This window comes from Lonchura striata, chromosome 10 (genome assembly GCF_050655825.1).
Source record: "Lonchura striata isolate lonStrDom1 chromosome 10, ASM5065582v1, whole genome shotgun sequence".
In the NCBI taxonomy this organism is placed as follows: Eukaryota; Metazoa; Chordata; class Aves; order Passeriformes; family Estrildidae; genus Lonchura; species Lonchura striata.
This window is the reverse complement of record NC_140712.1, coordinates 17537591-17556264: the sequence shown is the minus strand read 5'-3', so window position 1 is coordinate 17556264 and position 18674 is coordinate 17537591. Positions and strand designations below refer to the sequence as shown.

The 18674-nt window shown below is 54.5% G+C and overlaps 2 protein-coding genes across 4 annotated transcripts in view; one reads left to right on the top strand and one right to left on the bottom strand.

The window, feature by feature from the left end:
- ACAN (aggrecan) overlaps positions 1–8933 on the top strand; it is a 46359-nt gene extending 37426 nt beyond the window's left edge. For both annotated transcript variants that reach the window (XM_085588879.1, XM_085588878.1), the window contains exons 14-18: positions 5641–5799; positions 6131–6213; positions 6529–6673; positions 7209–7391; positions 8796–8933. In XM_085588879.1, coding sequence (XP_085445005.1) covers positions 5641–5799; positions 6131–6213; positions 6529–6673; positions 7209–7391; positions 8796–8884 — 659 coding nt within the window. In that variant the 3' untranslated portion in view covers positions 8885–8933. The remainder of the gene's footprint in view (positions 1–5640; positions 5800–6130; positions 6214–6528; positions 6674–7208; positions 7392–8795) is intronic.
- A 1149-nt stretch (positions 8934–10082) lies between these two features.
- On the bottom strand, positions 10083–18408 carry HAPLN3 (hyaluronan and proteoglycan link protein 3). Of its 2 annotated transcripts, none has more exons than XM_085588884.1 (5): positions 16714–18408; positions 13250–13396; positions 12635–13015; positions 11232–11534; positions 10083–11067 (listed from the first exon to the last, which is right to left on the bottom strand). In XM_085588884.1, the coding sequence occupies exons 2-5, from the start codon at positions 13374–13376 to the stop codon at positions 10787–10789; spliced, it is 1092 nt and encodes a 363-aa protein (XP_085445010.1). In that variant the 5' UTR covers positions 13377–13396; positions 16714–18408; the 3' UTR covers positions 10083–10786. The 2 variants fall into 2 exon arrangements, with proteins under 2 accessions (XP_085445010.1, XP_021393066.3); XM_021537391.4 differs by lacking the exon at positions 16714–18408 and adding an exon at positions 14877–14934.
- Between the last annotated feature and the right edge of the window lie 266 nt (positions 18409–18674).

The window sequence follows — 18674 nt, the reverse complement described above, 5'->3', positions numbered from 1 at the left end:
TTTTGGATGACTGCTCAGCCAAGCAAATAAATAGCTCGTGTCTAAATCCTTGAGTGTCAAGGTACCTGGCAGGCAGCGCTGTGGAGGTGGGGGCTCGCCCCTCGCTAGCGCGTTGCGGGCTCTGCAGATGGCTGAAGAGGTGTGCAGCGATTTGCTAACCTCATCTAGCTCTAAACAATGTGGAAGCAGACACATTTATAGCATATAAAAGGCTATGAGAAGAAACAAACACTAAGTGTTGTGTGATAGATGGATTTATATTTTTTTAATGGAGTTCTCACCTCCTGTAAATCGTGTTTGTGGCTTACATGCCTTGTCCTAGAAACACCCACAAAACAATTTGCCAGGATTTCCAGAGGCAACATCACTGCCAGATTTACCATTTAGACCTTTCTTGAATACCTCTGAGATCCAAATTTTCTGGGAGGATCAGAATCAGCAACACTTTCTCCAACCTGACAGATATACTTGAGTTTTTCAATATCAGCTTGGTGAGGTGATTCTACATCTAGATGGAGAGAGGGTCTCTGCTTCAGCAGCCCAACAGGTTGAAGGGGAGTTTGGTGTTTATGATCATCACGTGTTTAAAACATCTTCTCTCCAGCCATTTGAAACACAATTTTGGGGAAAAAAAAAAAAAACTGTCTATGTCTCACTTGTATTTGATGTTTGTTTCTCCAACATTACCTACAAGTACACACCCTTTATATGTTATATACAAAGATATGTATGTATATGTATGGAGAGATATGTAACATATATATTATAACCAAAGATTTGTTTTTACTGCATATATAATATGTGCAACCATATTATATGCAATATCTGTAAAAGGAAACTCTGCTCCAGACTTATTTCCCAGCTGGAAATTTGCAGCAATGACTGTGCACATGTGTGCCTGCTCCCTCCTCCTCCAAGACCAGGGATGGCAGCACACAGCAGGTCTCCTGCATCTCAGAAGAGATCTTGGACACACCAAGTTTTATTCCACATGGCCGAAGACAGCTGAAGGCTCATTATCCACTGCTAAACATTCAGCTTTAGCTCTTGTGAGTGCTTCCCTCCCTCCTCTGCAGTGTTCTTTCCACTTCACGGAGCCTGACAAATGAAGGAAAGCCTTTCCTTACATATTCAGCTGGAGCCCACTGGAATCAACATGAACTTCTGCTGCCACTGCTGTTGAAGAAGCCCAAAGGGCCTCTTGAGTTGCAATCACCCCTCAGGATGCCTCGTTTTTCTTTATGCTCTCTATCATCTAGGAACTCCAAGTGTGACTAATAAGCAATACTCAGCCAAGTTCAGCTCCTCTATTCTTCCTCTAGGCTTGTGACTCCCATTTTGTTCTGGAAAGTCTCGAAGTATTTACTAGTATCATGGAAACAGGGATTATCTTCATTTTGCAGTGAACAAAGAAATTCAAAAAGCATCCATGAGATTTAGAAGGGCAATCCAGAGTGAAAAATTCCTTCTCTCAGAGAAGAACTGCAAAAGTGGAGTGAGAGGCTCATCAGCCATCTGAGGAATGATTTCACTGCTCACAGCCTAGAGTAAAGATGACAATCTCCTTGCTCCAAAGCATACTCAGATTTACCATCCAAGGTCAGAAAGGATTTTTTCCATCACTTAGGCACATTACAGAACATGTCAGCTTTTAGATGACGTATCAGACCTTGGCCACTGAGTCACTAGACAGCCACAGGGAGTATAACGCCCATCTGTTCTCTTGTGCCTGGGGACACTGAGCAGCTGGGCCTCAGCTCTAAGAAAACAATATCCAACCAAATAAACCCCAGTCAGAAGATGAACACAGATCTTGGGGAGCCGCTGCTCTGCTCTGCTATTTCCACAGCCAATATGTTTATCTTTTTTGAATCTTTCTTCGCTAACCCTGTCAGCCACAAGAAGAGCATGGAGTCATCACTTTTAAAGCCTTGCATTTCTAATGAGTGTGAAAGAAACTCTGTCTCACATGATGATCTAACCAGTCATCATTTAATCCAACCTGCATGGATGTGTTCCCATTTCCTTCCTTAGTCTTCCCTCTTGTTTCTGAGTTGAATGTATCTGAAATCTTTCCACTCTGAATGACCCTTCTTCTGATTCCAAAGCTCTCTCCACCAAGATGGAGTCCACAGCTGGAAAAGATGCACCAACTACTTCCATCCCCATCACAACCAGAAGAGCACATAGTGAGGACAGGTCTGGAGAAAATGACGCTGCACTCCAGTACCCCTCACCAAGGAATAAGCTCCCATAGCCAGGCCTAAGATCCTCAAAGAGAAAAAGCTGAGGGTCTCTGAGCCACCTTTGAACCCACTTCTTTTCTTCTCTGCACTTTCTTCATCTTCACTGAGAAGACATTTCTTGATGCAGAACTTCATTTAAATTATGGTTAGGAAGAAACTGTTAGTGAGGACAGACAACCAGGAATGCTGCTTAGGACATGGAGATCTATTTGAGGATGTTTCTATCACTTATGGAAGAATTCCACATTCCTCCTCATAGACCTTTAGCTGTTGGAAACACAGACACAAGTTTACATGTTTGATGCATCAGGCAGAGGCAGCAGACAAGGAGGAAGAGCAGAGCAGAGCTTTGTTCTGATATCTTCAGAGTGGTGTTCAACCATCAGAAACCAATGTCTTCCTTGTAGGGTGGGTTGGGTCTCTTGCCTTCATTCTTCCAGCAGCAGCAGTGGCAGTATGTTATGAAATACAACCCTCCCGAGTCCCCCCAAAACAACAGATATTCCCTCCTACACAAGCAAGGAAACAAGTTCTCCTGTGGGTAGAGTTGCCTCCCAGAGCCCTAATGGAAGCCCTTGATTTCTTGCAGACACCGATGTGTGCCACTCAAGCCCCTGTCTGAATGGAGCCACCTGCGTTGATGGTATCGACTCTTTCAAATGCTTTTGCCTTCCCAGCTACGAAGGGGACCTGTGTGAGATCGGTACGGCCTCCCTGGCTTCAGCTAATCCTACTAACTGCTGCACCACCTTGTTCCCACACTACCCCCCAAAAAAAGCTGATCCCCAGTGCTCCCATCAGTGCTGCCCTCATCTCAGTTGGGCTAACCCCTAACAGCAGCTTAAAACACACAAGGGAAAAGCTTTGAGGCTTCTGAGTATAGAATTTGATAAGTTTGTTCCTCACAGCACCATGTCTGCTAAGATTCCTAAGCAGGAGCTTCTGGTGTCTTCTTCAGCTTTCTCTTTTTCAAGTGTCTCTGGTGAAGCTCCACACAGATCATAACAGTGTTCATCATGGAAGTTGCTGTCTCTTTGGGTCAGGGGTCATTCTGTTCATCTGTAACAGTAGGGAACCTTCTGAGTACATCTTCACCCCAGGCAAACTTCCTATGCTAGACTGGAACTTCGTGGAAGGACACTTCAACTGAGCCATGAAAAATTATTTTATTTCTCTTGGGGAAGATGCAGCTGAGAGAAGCATCATTCACTCCAGGAATCTCCACTGATTTGACAGATCATGACATTCTTGTCATCTCCACAACGTAGCTTCCTGTGGCAAAATCAGCAGGGAATGTATCTTTGAGAAAACGGGAAGCAACCTGTATCTCCATCAAAATTAGTGCGCTAATACTTCTTTTTGTTTCTACAAGGGAAGAAAAAGAGTTTTTTCCTTAAAGCTGATTAAAGTCCAAACTTTTGTCAGCTTAGATGAGGGGAAGCTCTCCTGCCTTGCTCAAACAAAAGAGAATTAAGGTTGCATTATCTTCTTCACCTTGGCATGAGTAACGATAATATATGTTGGATTTTCTCCTTCCCTTTCTCCGCATCTCTTCCTGCTTTCGATAAGAACATATGGAGTAGACCATAAGGAACAGGCTTAGGATCATTAAACCTTCTGGACAGGAACTGTGCTGTCTTAGCATCAATTTTCCAATGCAACCTCACCCATTCTTGATTTACCCACCCATGATACCTGTTGTTGAAGGTCCTTGTCATCCAGCCAGAAACTCTCCACCCTGTAACTGCTTATGATCTTGTTTCATCCAAGCTAGACTTAATTTTCTCTTTTCTCTGAATTATGGACTCTGATGTCTGGGAGATGCAAGAGGAAGCCAGTGCCCCAAAACTTGTTGGAAATGTAAATCTTCATATTCCCATGAGACAGACCATCCTTGCTGCTGGTGTCCAAGAACAATGGGATACTCAAGGTGCAAATTGACACAGACAGTCCCTTTTGTCACCATGAAAGTGTCCTTACCAGGGAACAAGATTTACATCATTCTTTGCCAAGAAAATTGCTGTCATATTTACCTGTAAGAAAAAATTATGCAGGAAAGCATAGCCTTTCTCCTAGAAAACAGCCTGCTGAGATTCTTTATCATGTGGTGTCCTATCCTCAGTCTGTGATGACAAGGGATGCCATTAAAGATAATGGGAAAAAGTCTTAATCTCAAAAGACAGAGTGAGTTCTCAGTTAACTTTCTGCAAGAGATCTGCCTGCAAAACCCAATAATCCTCTGAGCTTCACCTACTGCCAGGTAACCCATTTGATCTGTTGAAGAAATCAGGAAATGCTTTTAATGTCTCAAATAACTACCAACCACTCCAACATCTATGAAGTGCCTGCAACCTCCAGCTGGAAGAACACCAGAAAGGTGGATTAGGAGGAATTAGTGTTACTGAAAGAGACAGTGCTTTGACCTACCAAGTTTAACAAAGAAAGAAACTGAGTACAGAAAACCTTACTGAAAAGGGAGGGAGGCATGAGGGCTCATGGAAGCCCATCACTCTCAGAGGAACAAGGGCCTGAGAAAAGGTGGTAGATCAGGTATCTGAAAGGCTGAGATTAAACACATTTCATTTTCTGTTTCCTTCAGTCACATGTAGCAGACAGATGTGTGGTGTTGCATTGTATGGGAACTGATGAAGGTCTTTCCTAGTGGTTTCTCCATTTGTCCCTCATTTCCCCCATCTGTGGTTTTATTTTTTCTTAAGTGTGTTCAGTTCCTCAATATTTCTCAGATGTAAAAGATCTTCTGAAAAGCTGAGAAATGTTTGTACTTTTTTAGCAGTTTCCAAGATTTTTCATTGAGACTTAGTTCTCTCTCTCCACTGGGTTGTTTCTGTCTCCATTGCTTTTCACCCCTCTTGGTTGGTTTGTTTCTCCTCCAGAGCTCCAGAATCCACCAACTGATGGAACCACCCATACCTGGTGGCCCCCTCTTTCATGTTCAACAAATATGCATTGATTCTGGACACCTGGATATGGGGTTTGGAGGGTTTTTTTTCCAAATCAAGGAAACTCTGCAGGTCAGCACAAGTGGGAAGAGAGGTGTTCTTGCTTGGTCAGTTGCTCAAAAGCAGACTTCAGGAACATTACACAGGGATTGAATTTCTCAGGAATAAGTCTGTATCATTCAAGCTTTCTAGTAGCACTGGTTGTGTCACTGCAGACACAGGGACTTCCACACAGGCTGCCCTCTCTGTGTGTCTTGGAGGCCTTCTGACAACTTTCCAGGGAATTCCTACAGGCAGCAGTGTCAGGGTGTGCTTTTTAGTGAAAATGACCATGTGTTGTCCCATGCCATGGGAGCATGAGCTGCTAAGAGGTGAGTTGAAAGCTTTCAGACACATGCACCAACTCCTTTTCATCCCTCTTCTGTGTGTTTCAGACTCAGAAAACTGTGAGGAAGGCTGGACCAAGTTCCAGGGCCATTGCTACAGGCACTTTGAAGAGAGGGAGACTTGGATGGATGCAGAGACCAGATGCCGACAACATCAAGCCCACCTGAGCAGTATCATCACCCCAGAGGAACAAGAATTTGTGAACAGTGAGTGCTGAGGGCAGCCTAAGACTGGGCATGGATGCAGCCACTGACTCTACAGGCAGATTTATCCAAAACCACCATTTTCCCCACTGGTGCTCATATGAATCCTGACAAAGCCTCATCCTTGTATGGGTGCACCCATGCTCATGGCAGCTGAGTGGGGAGGGAGCTGGGCAAACATGATCTAAGGGAAAAGGGCACCAGGGAATATTGACTGGTAGGCAGCTGAATGAACCAGAGGCTCCAGGGCCAGGGACAGCTGAGATGGCAAAGAAATGCTTCCAGCAATGTGTAGGACGACCATGACTCTTTTCTCTCCCTCCTGTTCTTCCAGGTCATGCACAGGACTACCAGTGGATCGGCCTCAGTGACAGAGCTGTGGAGAACGACTTCCGCTGGTCTGACGGTCACTCCCTGGTGAGCCCACGGCATGAGCAGGCACTGGCTTCTCAGGGTGGTGGGAAGGGCCGCATGGCTTACATGTTGAGTGCTCGGGTTGGGCATTGAGTGGAGGCAACCCTAAATTTTGTAGGGCTCAGGGTTTTTCCAAGCCTTTAGAAAAGCTGGTGGGGTTGTGGGCAGCATCACAACAGAAATAACTGGTGTAGGGGCAGGGCTGGCAACCCACGGGCTCTGCTGGAGAGAGGTGTGGGAGAGATGGGGTGAGGATGAGGGAGGGAGTAGGAGAGACTGGGGTCCAACCTTAGCTGAAGGACTGTCCTCTCTCGGCAGCAATACGAGAACTGGAGGCCCAACCAACCTGATAACTTCTTTTCGGCGGGCGAGGACTGCGTTGTGATGATCTGGCATGAGAAAGGCGAATGGAACGACGTTCCCTGCAACTATCACCTCCCTTTCACCTGCAAGAAAGGAACAGGTCAGCACCCTGTGCCATACTGGCAAGGATGGGGGACTCAGTAGGTGGCTGCGGGTCTGGAGCAGAGTGCCCAGTGCCCAGGAATGTGGGTTTTGTTACTGCAAAAGGTGATCAAAGAGATAGAAGGAATTAGAAGTTGGCCAAGGCTCTAGGAGAAAGTCCCACAAGGACTTGAAACTAAATAGGACAAGCCATTAACATTCAACATCCCCAGGCAGAGTCACACCCTGGCTGTAGCATCACTCCCACACACCAGCTCTGTGCCCTCCTATGGACACAGGCAACTGTTGTGATGCTCAGCTCTCACAGCCTCTCCAGGAGACAGGAGTGAAGCACTGAGGCATACCCCTGCTTAATTTCAAATCACAGAATTTCCATATCCTTGTGGACAGAGGCAATCTCAAAGAGAGTTACGGTTTTATTCATGGAAGAGTGACAAGGCTTTGCACGCCCAGCCTGCCCTGGGTGTGAGCTGCCTGCCCAGCCAGGCTGGTGCTCTCTCACTCACTCTCCAGCCTGTGCCCCTCTCCCACAGTGGCCTGCGGGGACCCCCCTGCGGTGGAGAACGCCAGGACCTTCGGTCGGAAGAAGGAACGCTACGAGATAAACTCCATGGTGCGGTACCAGTGCGACCAAGGCTACATCCAGCGGCACGTGCCCACGATCCGGTGCCAGCCCAGCGGGCAGTGGGAGGAGCCGCGGATATCCTGCCTAAACCGTACGTCTGGGTCCTGTACCTTCGGGTTAGGGACCATGCCCTCTGCCCCTGGAAGGAGCTGGGAATGCGGGACATCATCTCGGGGTGCAGGATAGCTCTGAGCCAGGCAGAAGGGCACACCATGGTTCCCTTGACTTCTTGGAAGTTTCCCCTGTGATGGGGCCATGGGAGCTGACATCTTTTGGGGCAGGTGTGGACCATGGAGCCTGGCTTGCAGGACTGCCCTGGAGACCCACCAAAGCAGAGTAGGGGCAGCTCCAGTCAGGAAAGGGCAACAAGGAGCTTACCAATGGCCCAGGCTACTCAGAGAAGGAAAAGTAAATGGCTTCTGAAAGTCTGAGTTTTGGCACAGCCTGCATCAACAGAGAGAACAGGATGGGAGAGCCATGGGGTCCCCAAGCCCTTCCCTGGTGTCCCCCTGTCCTGGGAGCAGACAGGAGTCCTGCAGCAGATACAAGCCAAGGCACAGGGCTGGGTTCCTGACTCTCTTTCTGTCAGGCCTCCAGCTGATGGCAGTCAGCCTTCTTCCACTGGTGTCCCAGCCCACTCCCAGGCCTGCCTACACCCCTGTCCCATCTCTGATTGCCTGCAGCTTCCCAAGAATTTTGTTGGCCTCGGACAAATCACATCTGTCCAGTGGCCTCCTTGCCAGGTTCTAGTCCTGCTGGGCAATTCCAGATAAGACAGATTAAGCAATGGTCCCACAGCCAAGGAAAGCTGATACGAGTTTAAGGGACAAACCTCTGCCCAGAGAGGAGATGAAAGGAGGAGGGATGGAGGAGGTGTCCAAGGGCGGCTGCCTGGTGCAGACCAAGATGCTGATTCCTTTGGCTCTGCTGTGGGTCTGGAGAGCTGCAGGCTGTTCCTGACACAGACTGCCAGGAATCAAGAGACCTGGTCTGCTCGCAGCCAGCTTTTGCTGCTTCCACCAAAACCCTCCTGCAATTATCACACCAGAGCATGCCAGCTTCCAGGGAGACTGGCAGCAAAGAACAGGCAGAAACCTTGTCCCTGCCAGCCAGGCCTGGTTGTTTCCCTTCCTGTGCCCTGAGCACATCCCACTATTAGTGAATATTAGGGTTGGGGATTTAGGGATTGATAGGGCAGTGGGTGAGATGGGGCCGAGCTGCCCTCCTGGCTGGGCACGGGGAAGGGATGGGACACGCAGCCGTGGCGGTGATGCTCCTGCCCAGGCTCTCGCCGAGCCACAGGCACCTTCTCCCCTGGGCGAAGCAAAGCCGGGGCAGGGCGAGAGAAGGGCCGATTGTGCGTGTGCGGGCGGGCTGGCGCTGCTGCGGCTGCCCGTGTTTTTCCAGGCAGCCAGGGGCCCGGCGGCCAGCGTGGGACAAGCAGCTTCTCTGTCCCGGCTCCTGCCAACAAGGTGCCTTTTCTTCTCCTCCACAGCCTCCAGCTACCAGCGCAGGCTATACAAGAGGAGCCCCAGGAGCCGGTCGAAACCCAGCGGCAGCGCCGTGCACAGACGCACCCATTAGAGAGGGGCGAGAGACCGAGGAGGAAAGCGAGAAGAGATTTTTAACGGAACAATTATATTAACAGAGTCGATTTCTTCTTCTTGTTGTTGCTTTTTTGTCATATAAGGAAAAAAAAAATTATATTAAAGACAAACCCACCTTTGTGTATATATATACAAAAAAAAAATTGTTTTTCCAAGCACCAAAGCAAAACGAATTAGATCTCAGCATTTTTACTAACCGTCCGGTTCCAATTATCTTCGTGCCTTTGGGGACAGGGAGGGGGGTGGGTTTGCAAAGGGCAGGGGGTTAAGTTAAATAATAAAGATGATTATTTTTTCCTGATTTTATCCACGAACAATGTAATTATTTCTGTTATTTAATCTCCAGGGTGAACAGCACCTTTTGGAGCTTTATTTTATTTTTTTTTTTTTCCAGAAACCTTATACTGCTGCAGCACGTCAGAACGGGTGGGGAGGGCTGGGGGGCTGTGGTGGAAGGAGCTGTGGGAGGAGGGAAGGCAAGGGGATGCTGAGACCCAGGACACAGGTGCTGGGGACTGTGGCCCCTCTCTGCTTCCCCACTGCCCCCTCTGCAGCACAGCACTCATCCTGGGACAACGTGCTCTTTCCAGGGGACCGTGCGGGGCACCAGTGTTCCCTGCACCTATTTATATTTTTGAACATATCCTATTTTGAAAGAATGATAAATAATAAAGAGAGCGAAATTGGAATGGGCACTTGGTCGGTGTTGGTTTTTTTATAGGGAAGAGGGATGTCTAGTGGGCTGGGAAGAGAGGGGTCTCCCATGGCAAGGCAAAAAGGAAGGAAGGAGAACCCAAAGAGGGTGCTCCCAGCTACACAGGAATGGCTCAGCCCCAGGCAGCACCTAAGGGACCACAGAGGTAGGAGGGGTGTCCCATGCCCTCACTGAAGAAGGACCCTGGAGTAGGATACTGCCTTCCCTGTCCAGCTCTCAGTTTGGGAGGGGGTTAACCCACATGCCTAAAACCCATCTAAAACCCATGACCGGTAGGAACTGCTTCACCTTCCAGCTTTCAGTCCTGACACCCAGAGGGTTAATTAACACTCTCTAATGAGGGAACACAAGGCCCTTGCAGGAGCTGAACTGAGCCAGCACTAATGAGACATGCTCAGCCAAGGATGAGACAGCCAGGGATCCCCAAATCCCTTCTCCACAGAAGACCTTTCTCTTGTGTTGGGACAGAGATGGGGACACAGCCATGTCACTCCAGGGCTTTCTCCACCATTTTATTAGAAGATGTCCAGAAAAACACATCTTTTCATAGCCAATGCTCACAGAAGAAGGCACCAGAGTTCAAATGGAGTTCAGGCAAGGGGCACATAGAGATAAGGCACTTGTGCCCCAGCAGGGACAGGCACATTGGTGTCCTTCAGCAGGACATGGATGGTGCTGGAAGAGGGGCCAGGATGCAGTGGAGATACCTGCTCTCTGCTCTGGCTAAATCCAGCCTTGCCTCGCTCCCTCATGGCCTTGCCTCGCTCCCTCATGGCCTTGCCTCATGAACTCGGAGGCAGGACCAGCCTGGAAGGGCAGGTGGGTGTCAGTGAGAACCTGCCACCGCAGGAAGGGGCCACCACCCATGGGGTGGCACGGCCAAGTGGGGTGGCAGCAGTAGCCCATGGGGATCATCCTTGCACACATCCCATGACAGGGACTGTCCCACACTGCCGAGCTGGCAGCCACCCCAAGCAGCTGCAGGTGCCAGCTGCTGAGCAAGATGTGAAAAACATAAAGGAAGGAAACAAAACAAAATAAAAAGAAACCTCCCCCCATCCCACCTCCCCCCAGTCAGCCCCAAAAGAGCCCTTGGAAATGCCCGGTGCTGGGCACTGGCAGGCTGGAAACATCCTTCATCCAAGAAGGATCTCTCCCGGGTCCTTATCTCTCTCTGTAGCAGAAGACGCCAAACCTGCCCTTCCTGGGGAAGCCGAAGCTGCGGACACCGGGCTCCGCGGGGCCACAATTGGCCCGGGGTGTGACAATGGGGTAGCGGACACTGCCATCTGCCAGCCAGCCGGCACTGCAGCGGTCCAGCCCCGCGAACTTCCAGGCGGAGTAGAGCTGCCCCACCCGGGCGATCTCGGCCCCTGCATCCTGGCAGCTCTGCTTGGCCTCCTCCAGCGTCATCCCAGCCAGGCGGTCCAGGTAGAAAACCTCTCCTAGGAGGGAGGGAGAGCGGAGCGTGAGAAGGGAGCATCATCCCGAGCATCCCCATCTGGAATGCCTGGAACAGCCCCACGCAGGCCAAGTCCTGTGCCCTAAGAGGGAGGGACACACAGCCCCTTCCCCAGCATCCCAGCCCCATTTCTGGCCCAGAACCCACCTTTGAGCGCGGAGGAGAAGCAGAAGGCATCGAAGCGGTGGAGGTGCCGGTGGCGCGGGCCGTAGCTGCGGATGCCCGGGGCGAGGTGCACGCCCCCGCAGGGCTTGCGGGGCAGGCGGATGGGGTACTGCACCGTGCCATCGGCCAGCCAGCCCGCGTTGCACCAGTCCAGCCCCTCGCTCCACGCCTGGAAGAGCTGGTTAAAGTTGGCGAGGATGGCACCTTGGTCCTGGCACACTTGCTCGGCTTCGTGGAAATTGAGCCTGTACTGCCCGCGGGGAGGCTGGTAGGGGAACACGATGCCTGGAGGCAGATGGGACACTCAGATGGCTCCGTGGGCGACCCACCCAACCCGAACCCAGCCCCAGCAGGAGCCATAGGGGTCCCTGGCCCCAAATTCAGGCTTTGGGACAGGGACCACCTCCGTGTGCGGAGACAAGGCTCAGGCGTGCGGGGATGGGGCCGCTCTGGACATGCAGGCGCCAGCAGCGAGTTGCCAGCGACATCTGGTGGCACAGGGACACACGGGCTCGGTCCTGGGGACACAAGCCCTCCTCACGGGGACAGCACCTGCACATACAGGGCTTCACAGACTACAGTGGGGATGCAGGGACCACCACCACGGGGCTGTACAGACCGCGGTGCTGGGAACACACAGTGGTCCCAGGGAGGCGCGGACCACCCCTGCAGGGATGGAGAGATCGTTGTCATGGAGATGCACAGGCTTCGGGAGCAGGGATACAAAGGTCAGCATCCTCATGATCCCAGGGGACACACGGACCACCAGCATGGGGATGAATGAACCTCTGTCGTGGGGATGGGTCACAACAGAACCACGGGCATCGCTACTTTTGACACAGTCACAAGGACTGGTAGGGACGAGTGACTGTGGGAGGCAGGGCCAGGGGCCAAGGGGTGGGGCAGGGACAAGCTCTGGGGACATTTCCACAGCTCTGAGCTCCAAAGCAATGTCAAGGCTGAGTCAGGTCCCTCATGACAGGTGAGCAAGAGAGGCTGGAGTAGTCACCAAGGGTCATCACAAGATGCATTGGGATATCCAGAGCTGGGAAGGGAGGGGACAGCTCTACGTGATGCCGCACAGTGGGAAGATGGGTGGGTAAAGGCAGGAAATGCTGCAGCCATAGAGTGACTCCCAACTCTGACTCCAGCAGCACCCTCAGTGTCCCAGCTGGGCAGACAGTTCTGGGCTCACTCACTTCTGAGGCCAGAACCAGACAGCCCCAAGCCACTGTCCCATCAGACCAAGCATCCCAGCCCTTTTCTGCTGTGATCAAGTTCCACAACCCCCCTGCCTTGCTGTGTCCCCAAAGGAGAAGGCACCAGAGGAAGGCCAGGCTCACTGGCTTGGTGCAGAGGGTCATGTGGTCCCCAGCACGCCCCACCTTGCAGCCGGAGGTCCACAACGTCGCTCTCATCCTCCAGCCCATCGATGACCTCGCATCGATATTTGCCATCGTCCTTCAAGCGCACATCGCTGATGACCAGCGAGGCCTCGTGCCAGCTGGCCTCGCCGGCCTGACGGAAGTGAGCACGGCCCTTGAAGTCCCCAAAGGCCACATAGGTCTTGCCAATGGCCACCATCACATCCTGCTCTTTGGTGTAGTCATCCCGCAGCTTGGACCACTTGATGCGGATTTTCCGCTTAGGTCCCAGGTCGGGCTCGTAGCGGTAGTGGCAGGGCAGGGTGACATTGGCACCATTGTAGCTGTAGACAGGGTCTTTGGAGGCTTCCACCACTAGTCTGGATCCACTGAAGTAATCCACTGAAGGGAAGAAGGAAGGTGTGATAGGCAGGTCAGGATCCAGGGCTGGGCAGCATCCCCAGATGCACCCACTACTTCTTCTGCCAAGAGCATTCCCCAGATATCCCTGGAGCATTCCTACTGCTCCTCTGGGCCTCACATCCCACCAAGTTATGGGTCTCCACCCCATCCAGAGGCAGAGGGGTACTTCAGCCTCCTGTGGCAACCTGCCAGTGCCCATTGTCCCCGACATACCTCTGTCCTGCTCGTCGCCATTGTCATTCATGATGTGGTTGTAGTAGAAGCCGTTGTGGAAGGGGTGGTAGAAGCCACTGGCCAGGTGCAGCAGGGTGGCCTTCAGGAGGAGTGGGAGCAGCAGCATGGCTGGGAAGCAAGCCTGGACTGCAGAGGGGGAAAGGACTGCTGTGACACTCCCAAATAGCCAGGAGAAAGCCAGCACTGCCTGGCAGTGGTGCCAATCAGACTCCAAACCAGGGATGCAAGCAGAGGGGTGAGAAGAGCCAGCAGAGCAGCTCCAACTTGCCTGCCCACAGGGGAGAGTGCAGGCAACCTGAGCCATGCCCTCCCGCCTGGCTCACACTGCACACCAGCACATTCACCGCTGCTGCCCATTGTGGGGGTGCCCATTGTGGGGAGCACCTGGCCCAAGAAGAAGTCGGAGATGGGGCAGCTGGAGAAATGGGATCCCAGGGTGTCCTTTGGACAGGGAGTACTGGGAAAAGGTCACGTAGGGGTGCAGGGGGAGAGACGTGGCTGAGCCCCACCGTAAAGCAGCAAGCTCGGTTTACAAGAGGCAGCCGAGCGTGCAACCCGACCAAGGAGTGCGGGAGGGAGCTCGGGCTGCCTCTGCTGCCCCGGCTCCGGACACAGCCCAGCAGCACTCACCATCCTGGCCAAGGACCCCCTAGTCCAACCCAGGGCTGCCACTCTGCATCGCAGACATGGCAAGCACCGACCCCATGCAACACATTTGGCTGCCAAAGCACGTCCCATCGGTGGGGGGTAGCCTGGCTACCCCACGACACCAGGAATGTGCCCGTGTTCTGGGGGCCAGGACACTCAAGGGTCTCACCCAGGGTGCTACCAGCAGAATTGGCTACTTGTGAGCATTCCCGGAGCCGGCAGAGGGGGCCCGGCACCCGGCAAGCCTCCGGCAGACCCCTTCCAACACCGGCGGGGGTCTGACATCTGTGCCGTGCTTAGACAAGGCTCACGAGTGCCTGCAAACACACCCGGGGCCCGGGGGCTGTGGAGAGCCGATGCTCAGCCCGGAAGGGTCCAAGACGGGGTGCGGTGGTGCTCTCCAGGGTCCGAGGCGTGAAACCGGCTGCTCTCACCGCAGGTTGCTCAATCCCAAACTTTCCTCTGCAGTGGTGCCTCTGCTCACCATGTCGTGCAGCCGCATTTGCCACCCACCGGGGCCAGCAGGCGGTGCCCGGGGTGCAGGGTGTGCCCGCTGGAGCGGCGGCACAGCCCCGGGAGCCGGCGCGGCGCTGCTGGCACCGGAGCCGCGGGGACGCCGCCACGTGCTGCCCACGCAGCGCAGGGTGGGCTCGAGGCACGGCAGCTTCACACCTCGGTCTGCAGGGCACCAGCCCTGGTCCCCCTGCACCCCAATGCCTGGTGAGCCCCCCAGAGCCCAGCGTGGCGGTGACGTGCGGTGTGCCCAGTGCTCTCAGCTGCAGCGCCGTGAGCATCGTGCTGCAGCGCCCAGCACAGCGATGCCTGGCACCCATGGCAGCGATGCCCGGCTCCCTGCATGGCACTGCCATCCCCCCTGCCCTTCACGGCAAGCAGGGTGCCCACCGCCCCGGGGTGCCAGCCCTCCCCAGTCCCGGCACTGGGGTCAAGCCCTACTCACGTTGGTTGCAGGCAGGCTGCAGGCAGGCGTGCAGGCAGGCTGCAGGCAGATGCACTGTGTTTAGGGCTCTTGCAAGGCTGAGAGGAAGCAGCTCCAGGGCCTGCCTCTTAAAGGGAAACACACGCCTTTCCCAACCCCCTGCTCACAGCCCAGAGCTGGGGTGGGTGCCCCTGGCCCCCTGTCTGCCCACCATGCCTGGGTGATGGCCTCACTGTGTGTCCACACACTGCCCACATGCTGCCCACACGCTGTTCACACACCTTATCTGCGGTGTGCCAGCTGCCTGCACTGCCCCCGACTTGGAAGGGACAGCAGTGGAGAGAAATGTGCCCTGTTGGGGCTGGTGGGATCCTGTGATGTCCCAAGCAAAGCCCCAGTGAAGAGTGAAGCCACTGTGCCAGGGAAGAAGAGACATGCCTTGTCCCACATCCCACTGGAGGGCACTGGCCACAGTCTCCAGACAAAGGAGATGTCCAACACACATGTGGCAGGAGCACTACAGGCCACAAGCAGCTCAGGACAGGTGGGCTGTGGCATGGAGGTATTTGTGCCAGTGCCTGCCTGCTCTGGAATTCAGGCGAGACAGCTGAGCTGCGGGCTTCAGCCTCTTCAGGGTCTGCTTAACGCTGTGGGGACAAAACAGAGGTACAGAAACCAGGCCAAAAACTCTGGGGTGCCCAGTTGCACCCATCTGTGGGGGCATCATCCCTAAACTTGGGTGATACCCTCCACGCCAGCTCGCAGTGGCACACAGGCCGGCAGATACAGCTCCGGGAGGATCGAGTCCTCAGGAAGGGCAGCACGGCGGCGGCACCGCCAGGGGATGCCGGTCAGGGGATAGACAGAAGGGACAGAGGAACCACGATGCGGCGTGTGCCCTGACCCACCGACCCGCCGTCCCAGTCCAGTGCGCCGCTTCACCCCCCACTTTGTTGTTTCACGGCAAGGAAATGAGGCGTGGGGGCCCCGGTCCAACTCTTGCCGCCGCGCAGGATGGCTTCAAGCCGGAAAGAAAACAACCCGTGTAAAAATAAACGTCCCGAGGCTGGCTGCGGGGTGAAGGGGGCCAGGAGCCCTTCCCGCCAGCGGCCGGCACGGAGCGCTCGGGGGGCGATGCTGCCTGCCCGTCGCCGCCGCGCTGATAGCGAGCAGCCAGCAAGGAAACGGCGTTATCTGCCGCCAGCGCCGGCACACAGCCCCGCTCCCCGCGGGAACCCCGACCAGGGATGGCTGCGGGACCCGGCGGCTGCAGGCACTGCTCTTCCTTATTCTCCTTCTCCCTGCGCTCCCGGCAGCGCTGCCAGCCCTCGCAGAGCCGGGACGCGGCGGAGCCGGGCTGCCCCGGGACACCGGGCTGTGACGGCCGGGCGCGCCGCCTGCCTGCCCGGAGCAGCCTGTCCCGCTGTCCACAATGGAGGGACAATTACACCTTCCGGCATGGGGCCACGGCACTGCCTGCATCCTGGCCGAGGGTCCCTGCTACCCCCGGCCCTGCCACTCGGCCGGAGGAGGTGGTGGTATGGTGTCCCAGCTGCATCCTGGCTGTCAGCGTGCTGCTGCTGCTGCTTGCCCAAGTTGTTCTAGTGATCGAGCAATTGGGATGGTTCCCTCCACCCCCAGGCTGTACAGGAAACAGACAGCCCTGTTGGGGCACGTTGCTCCCTGGCATGGCTATCCCATTGTTCAGAACTGAGGAACAAGCCCCAGTGTCCTGCACTGCCTGCACCCAGCACCTGCCAGCAGCCATCCTCTGCCTGGCCTGAGGAGGGGAGCAGCAGCAGGGAAGGGGACAGGGATGCCTCCTGGCACCTCTTTTCAGAAACAGCTCCTGCCTCACCTTAGGTGACTCTTGTCTGGATGTGGCCAATGATTTCTCCATCTCCTCCTAGGGAGCAGAGGCATGAGGAAGTATTTGGCCACAAGCAGTCCTTGAGGAAGATGGGATTGTCTTCATTCCTTCCCATTTCTCACTGTCTTTTTGTTTTCTATTCCCAGAGATGTACCCTGGATGTGACCACAGGTTTCAGGTTGAGCAAAGTTGTGCAGGGTCAGGGAGGCTCATGTTTAGGGCTGGCTGAGCATTTGGTGAATGGGAGCCATAAAAGTGTCATCCTCATCTTCCCCACCTCTAAGCCAGCGCCTGACAGCTCTGCTGTGGCCTCAACAGAGATTTGTCCATGAAATGCTGCTTGCACAGGATGGTTCCAGCAGGAACACTCATATTCCTGGTGGGATGGGGGAGCTTGTGATCTGTGCTGGGCTTTCCGGGTGGTGGCGAGAGGATGCTCTCCCTGACTGCTGCTTCCTGAGGAACCAGCTGCCAGCAGCTGGCAGCAGTCAGCAGGGTGCCCCAGCGTGCCGGCCATCCTGGCCTTCCTGCTGTCCCAACAACCCCGCCACGTCCGGGAAGAGCATCCGAGGGGTAGGGACAAGTCATGAGGGGCTGTGCGTGGTGGGGAGAGCAACTCTGGCTCTCCCAGTCCCCCCATCCTGGGGCTCTGGGGGATGAAGGAAATGCCACAAGGCTGGGAAGGGGCTCAGAATCCATCAGAGGGGCTTGCTTGGGGGGTAGCAATGGGCAGGGGGAAGCAGCAGCCGGGGGCTGAGGATGCATTCCCCGCTCTGATGTGCAGCATCTGCTCCCATCACCCTCCTCATGGAGCCTCTGCCATGCCCCTGGCTCACGGCTGTCTTGGCTGGACTCGAAGCAAACTGCTCTTATCTCTGCCTCAGCTTCCCGATGATAAGGGTGGCTTGTCTGGAGGTGAACTGGGCAGACTGTCCCCCCTGTCCCAGGCTCTATCTGTGGCTGCTATTTGTCACCAAGCAGCTGCAGCCACAGCCACAATGAATTCAGCCCAGTCTTCGCAAGCAGCTCTTCTGATGCCCATGGCTGGCACTCCCAGGTCAACGCAAGAGTCCACCTCCCATAGGCATGGCCCAAGGAGGAGATGCCTGGCTGAGCAGGGTACTGCTGACCACTGGGAGGTGTAGGAAGATTGTCCAGAACTGCAGGGACAGAGAGCTGTGGTAAGACGTAGGTGACACTTGGCTACTCATGCCAACTTCAGGGGTTCCTGCCCAGTGTGGCAAATTCTGGACAACCCCTGTCCTGTTCACCACAATGCCTCCTCCCTACATGGGATCACGTCCTCAGTGCAGGCAGATCCTGCTCCAGAAGCATCCATGCCCCAGCCCTCCCCAGGAGGGCTCTGCTGGGAATATCCCCACAGGCAGCCCTTGCAAAATTCACAGCTCCCTCCAGCCCTGGGAACGTGCTTGGGTGTAAGAGCCGGTCCAGATCCAAGCTGAGGGATTTGCTCCAGGATCAAAGCCAAAGGAGGAGACACAGGGTGTGGGGTGCTGATAGAGGCTTCCCCTCCCCAAGTCCCATCCCGCCACGCCTGGCCAGCTGTGAGCAGTCTCCAGCAGCTGCGACAGGGTGGAGACAGTGGGAAAGATGCACACAAAGCCCTGAGATACCCTGTTTTTCAGGCAGGGAAGGGAGCTAGGAGGGTCTGTGAAGGTAGGAGAGGTGCAGGGCCAGCACAGCAGCTGGCCACCCCATAGGGTGGAAGAGTCAAGGGGCTCAGAGGGAATCCTGGAGGATCACCAGACCAGCCAGGCTTTGGGAGATGGCCTTTGGGGAGGCACAGAGCAGACAAGCCAACACCCCCAAAAGTTTCAGCTGTTTTTAATACTGTCAGAGACACCCCAGAGTGGGGCCATCACTGCCATCCCACTCAGGCTCCCTCAGCCCTTGCCAAAACAAACCCACTGCCAGCCCAGCCCCATGGC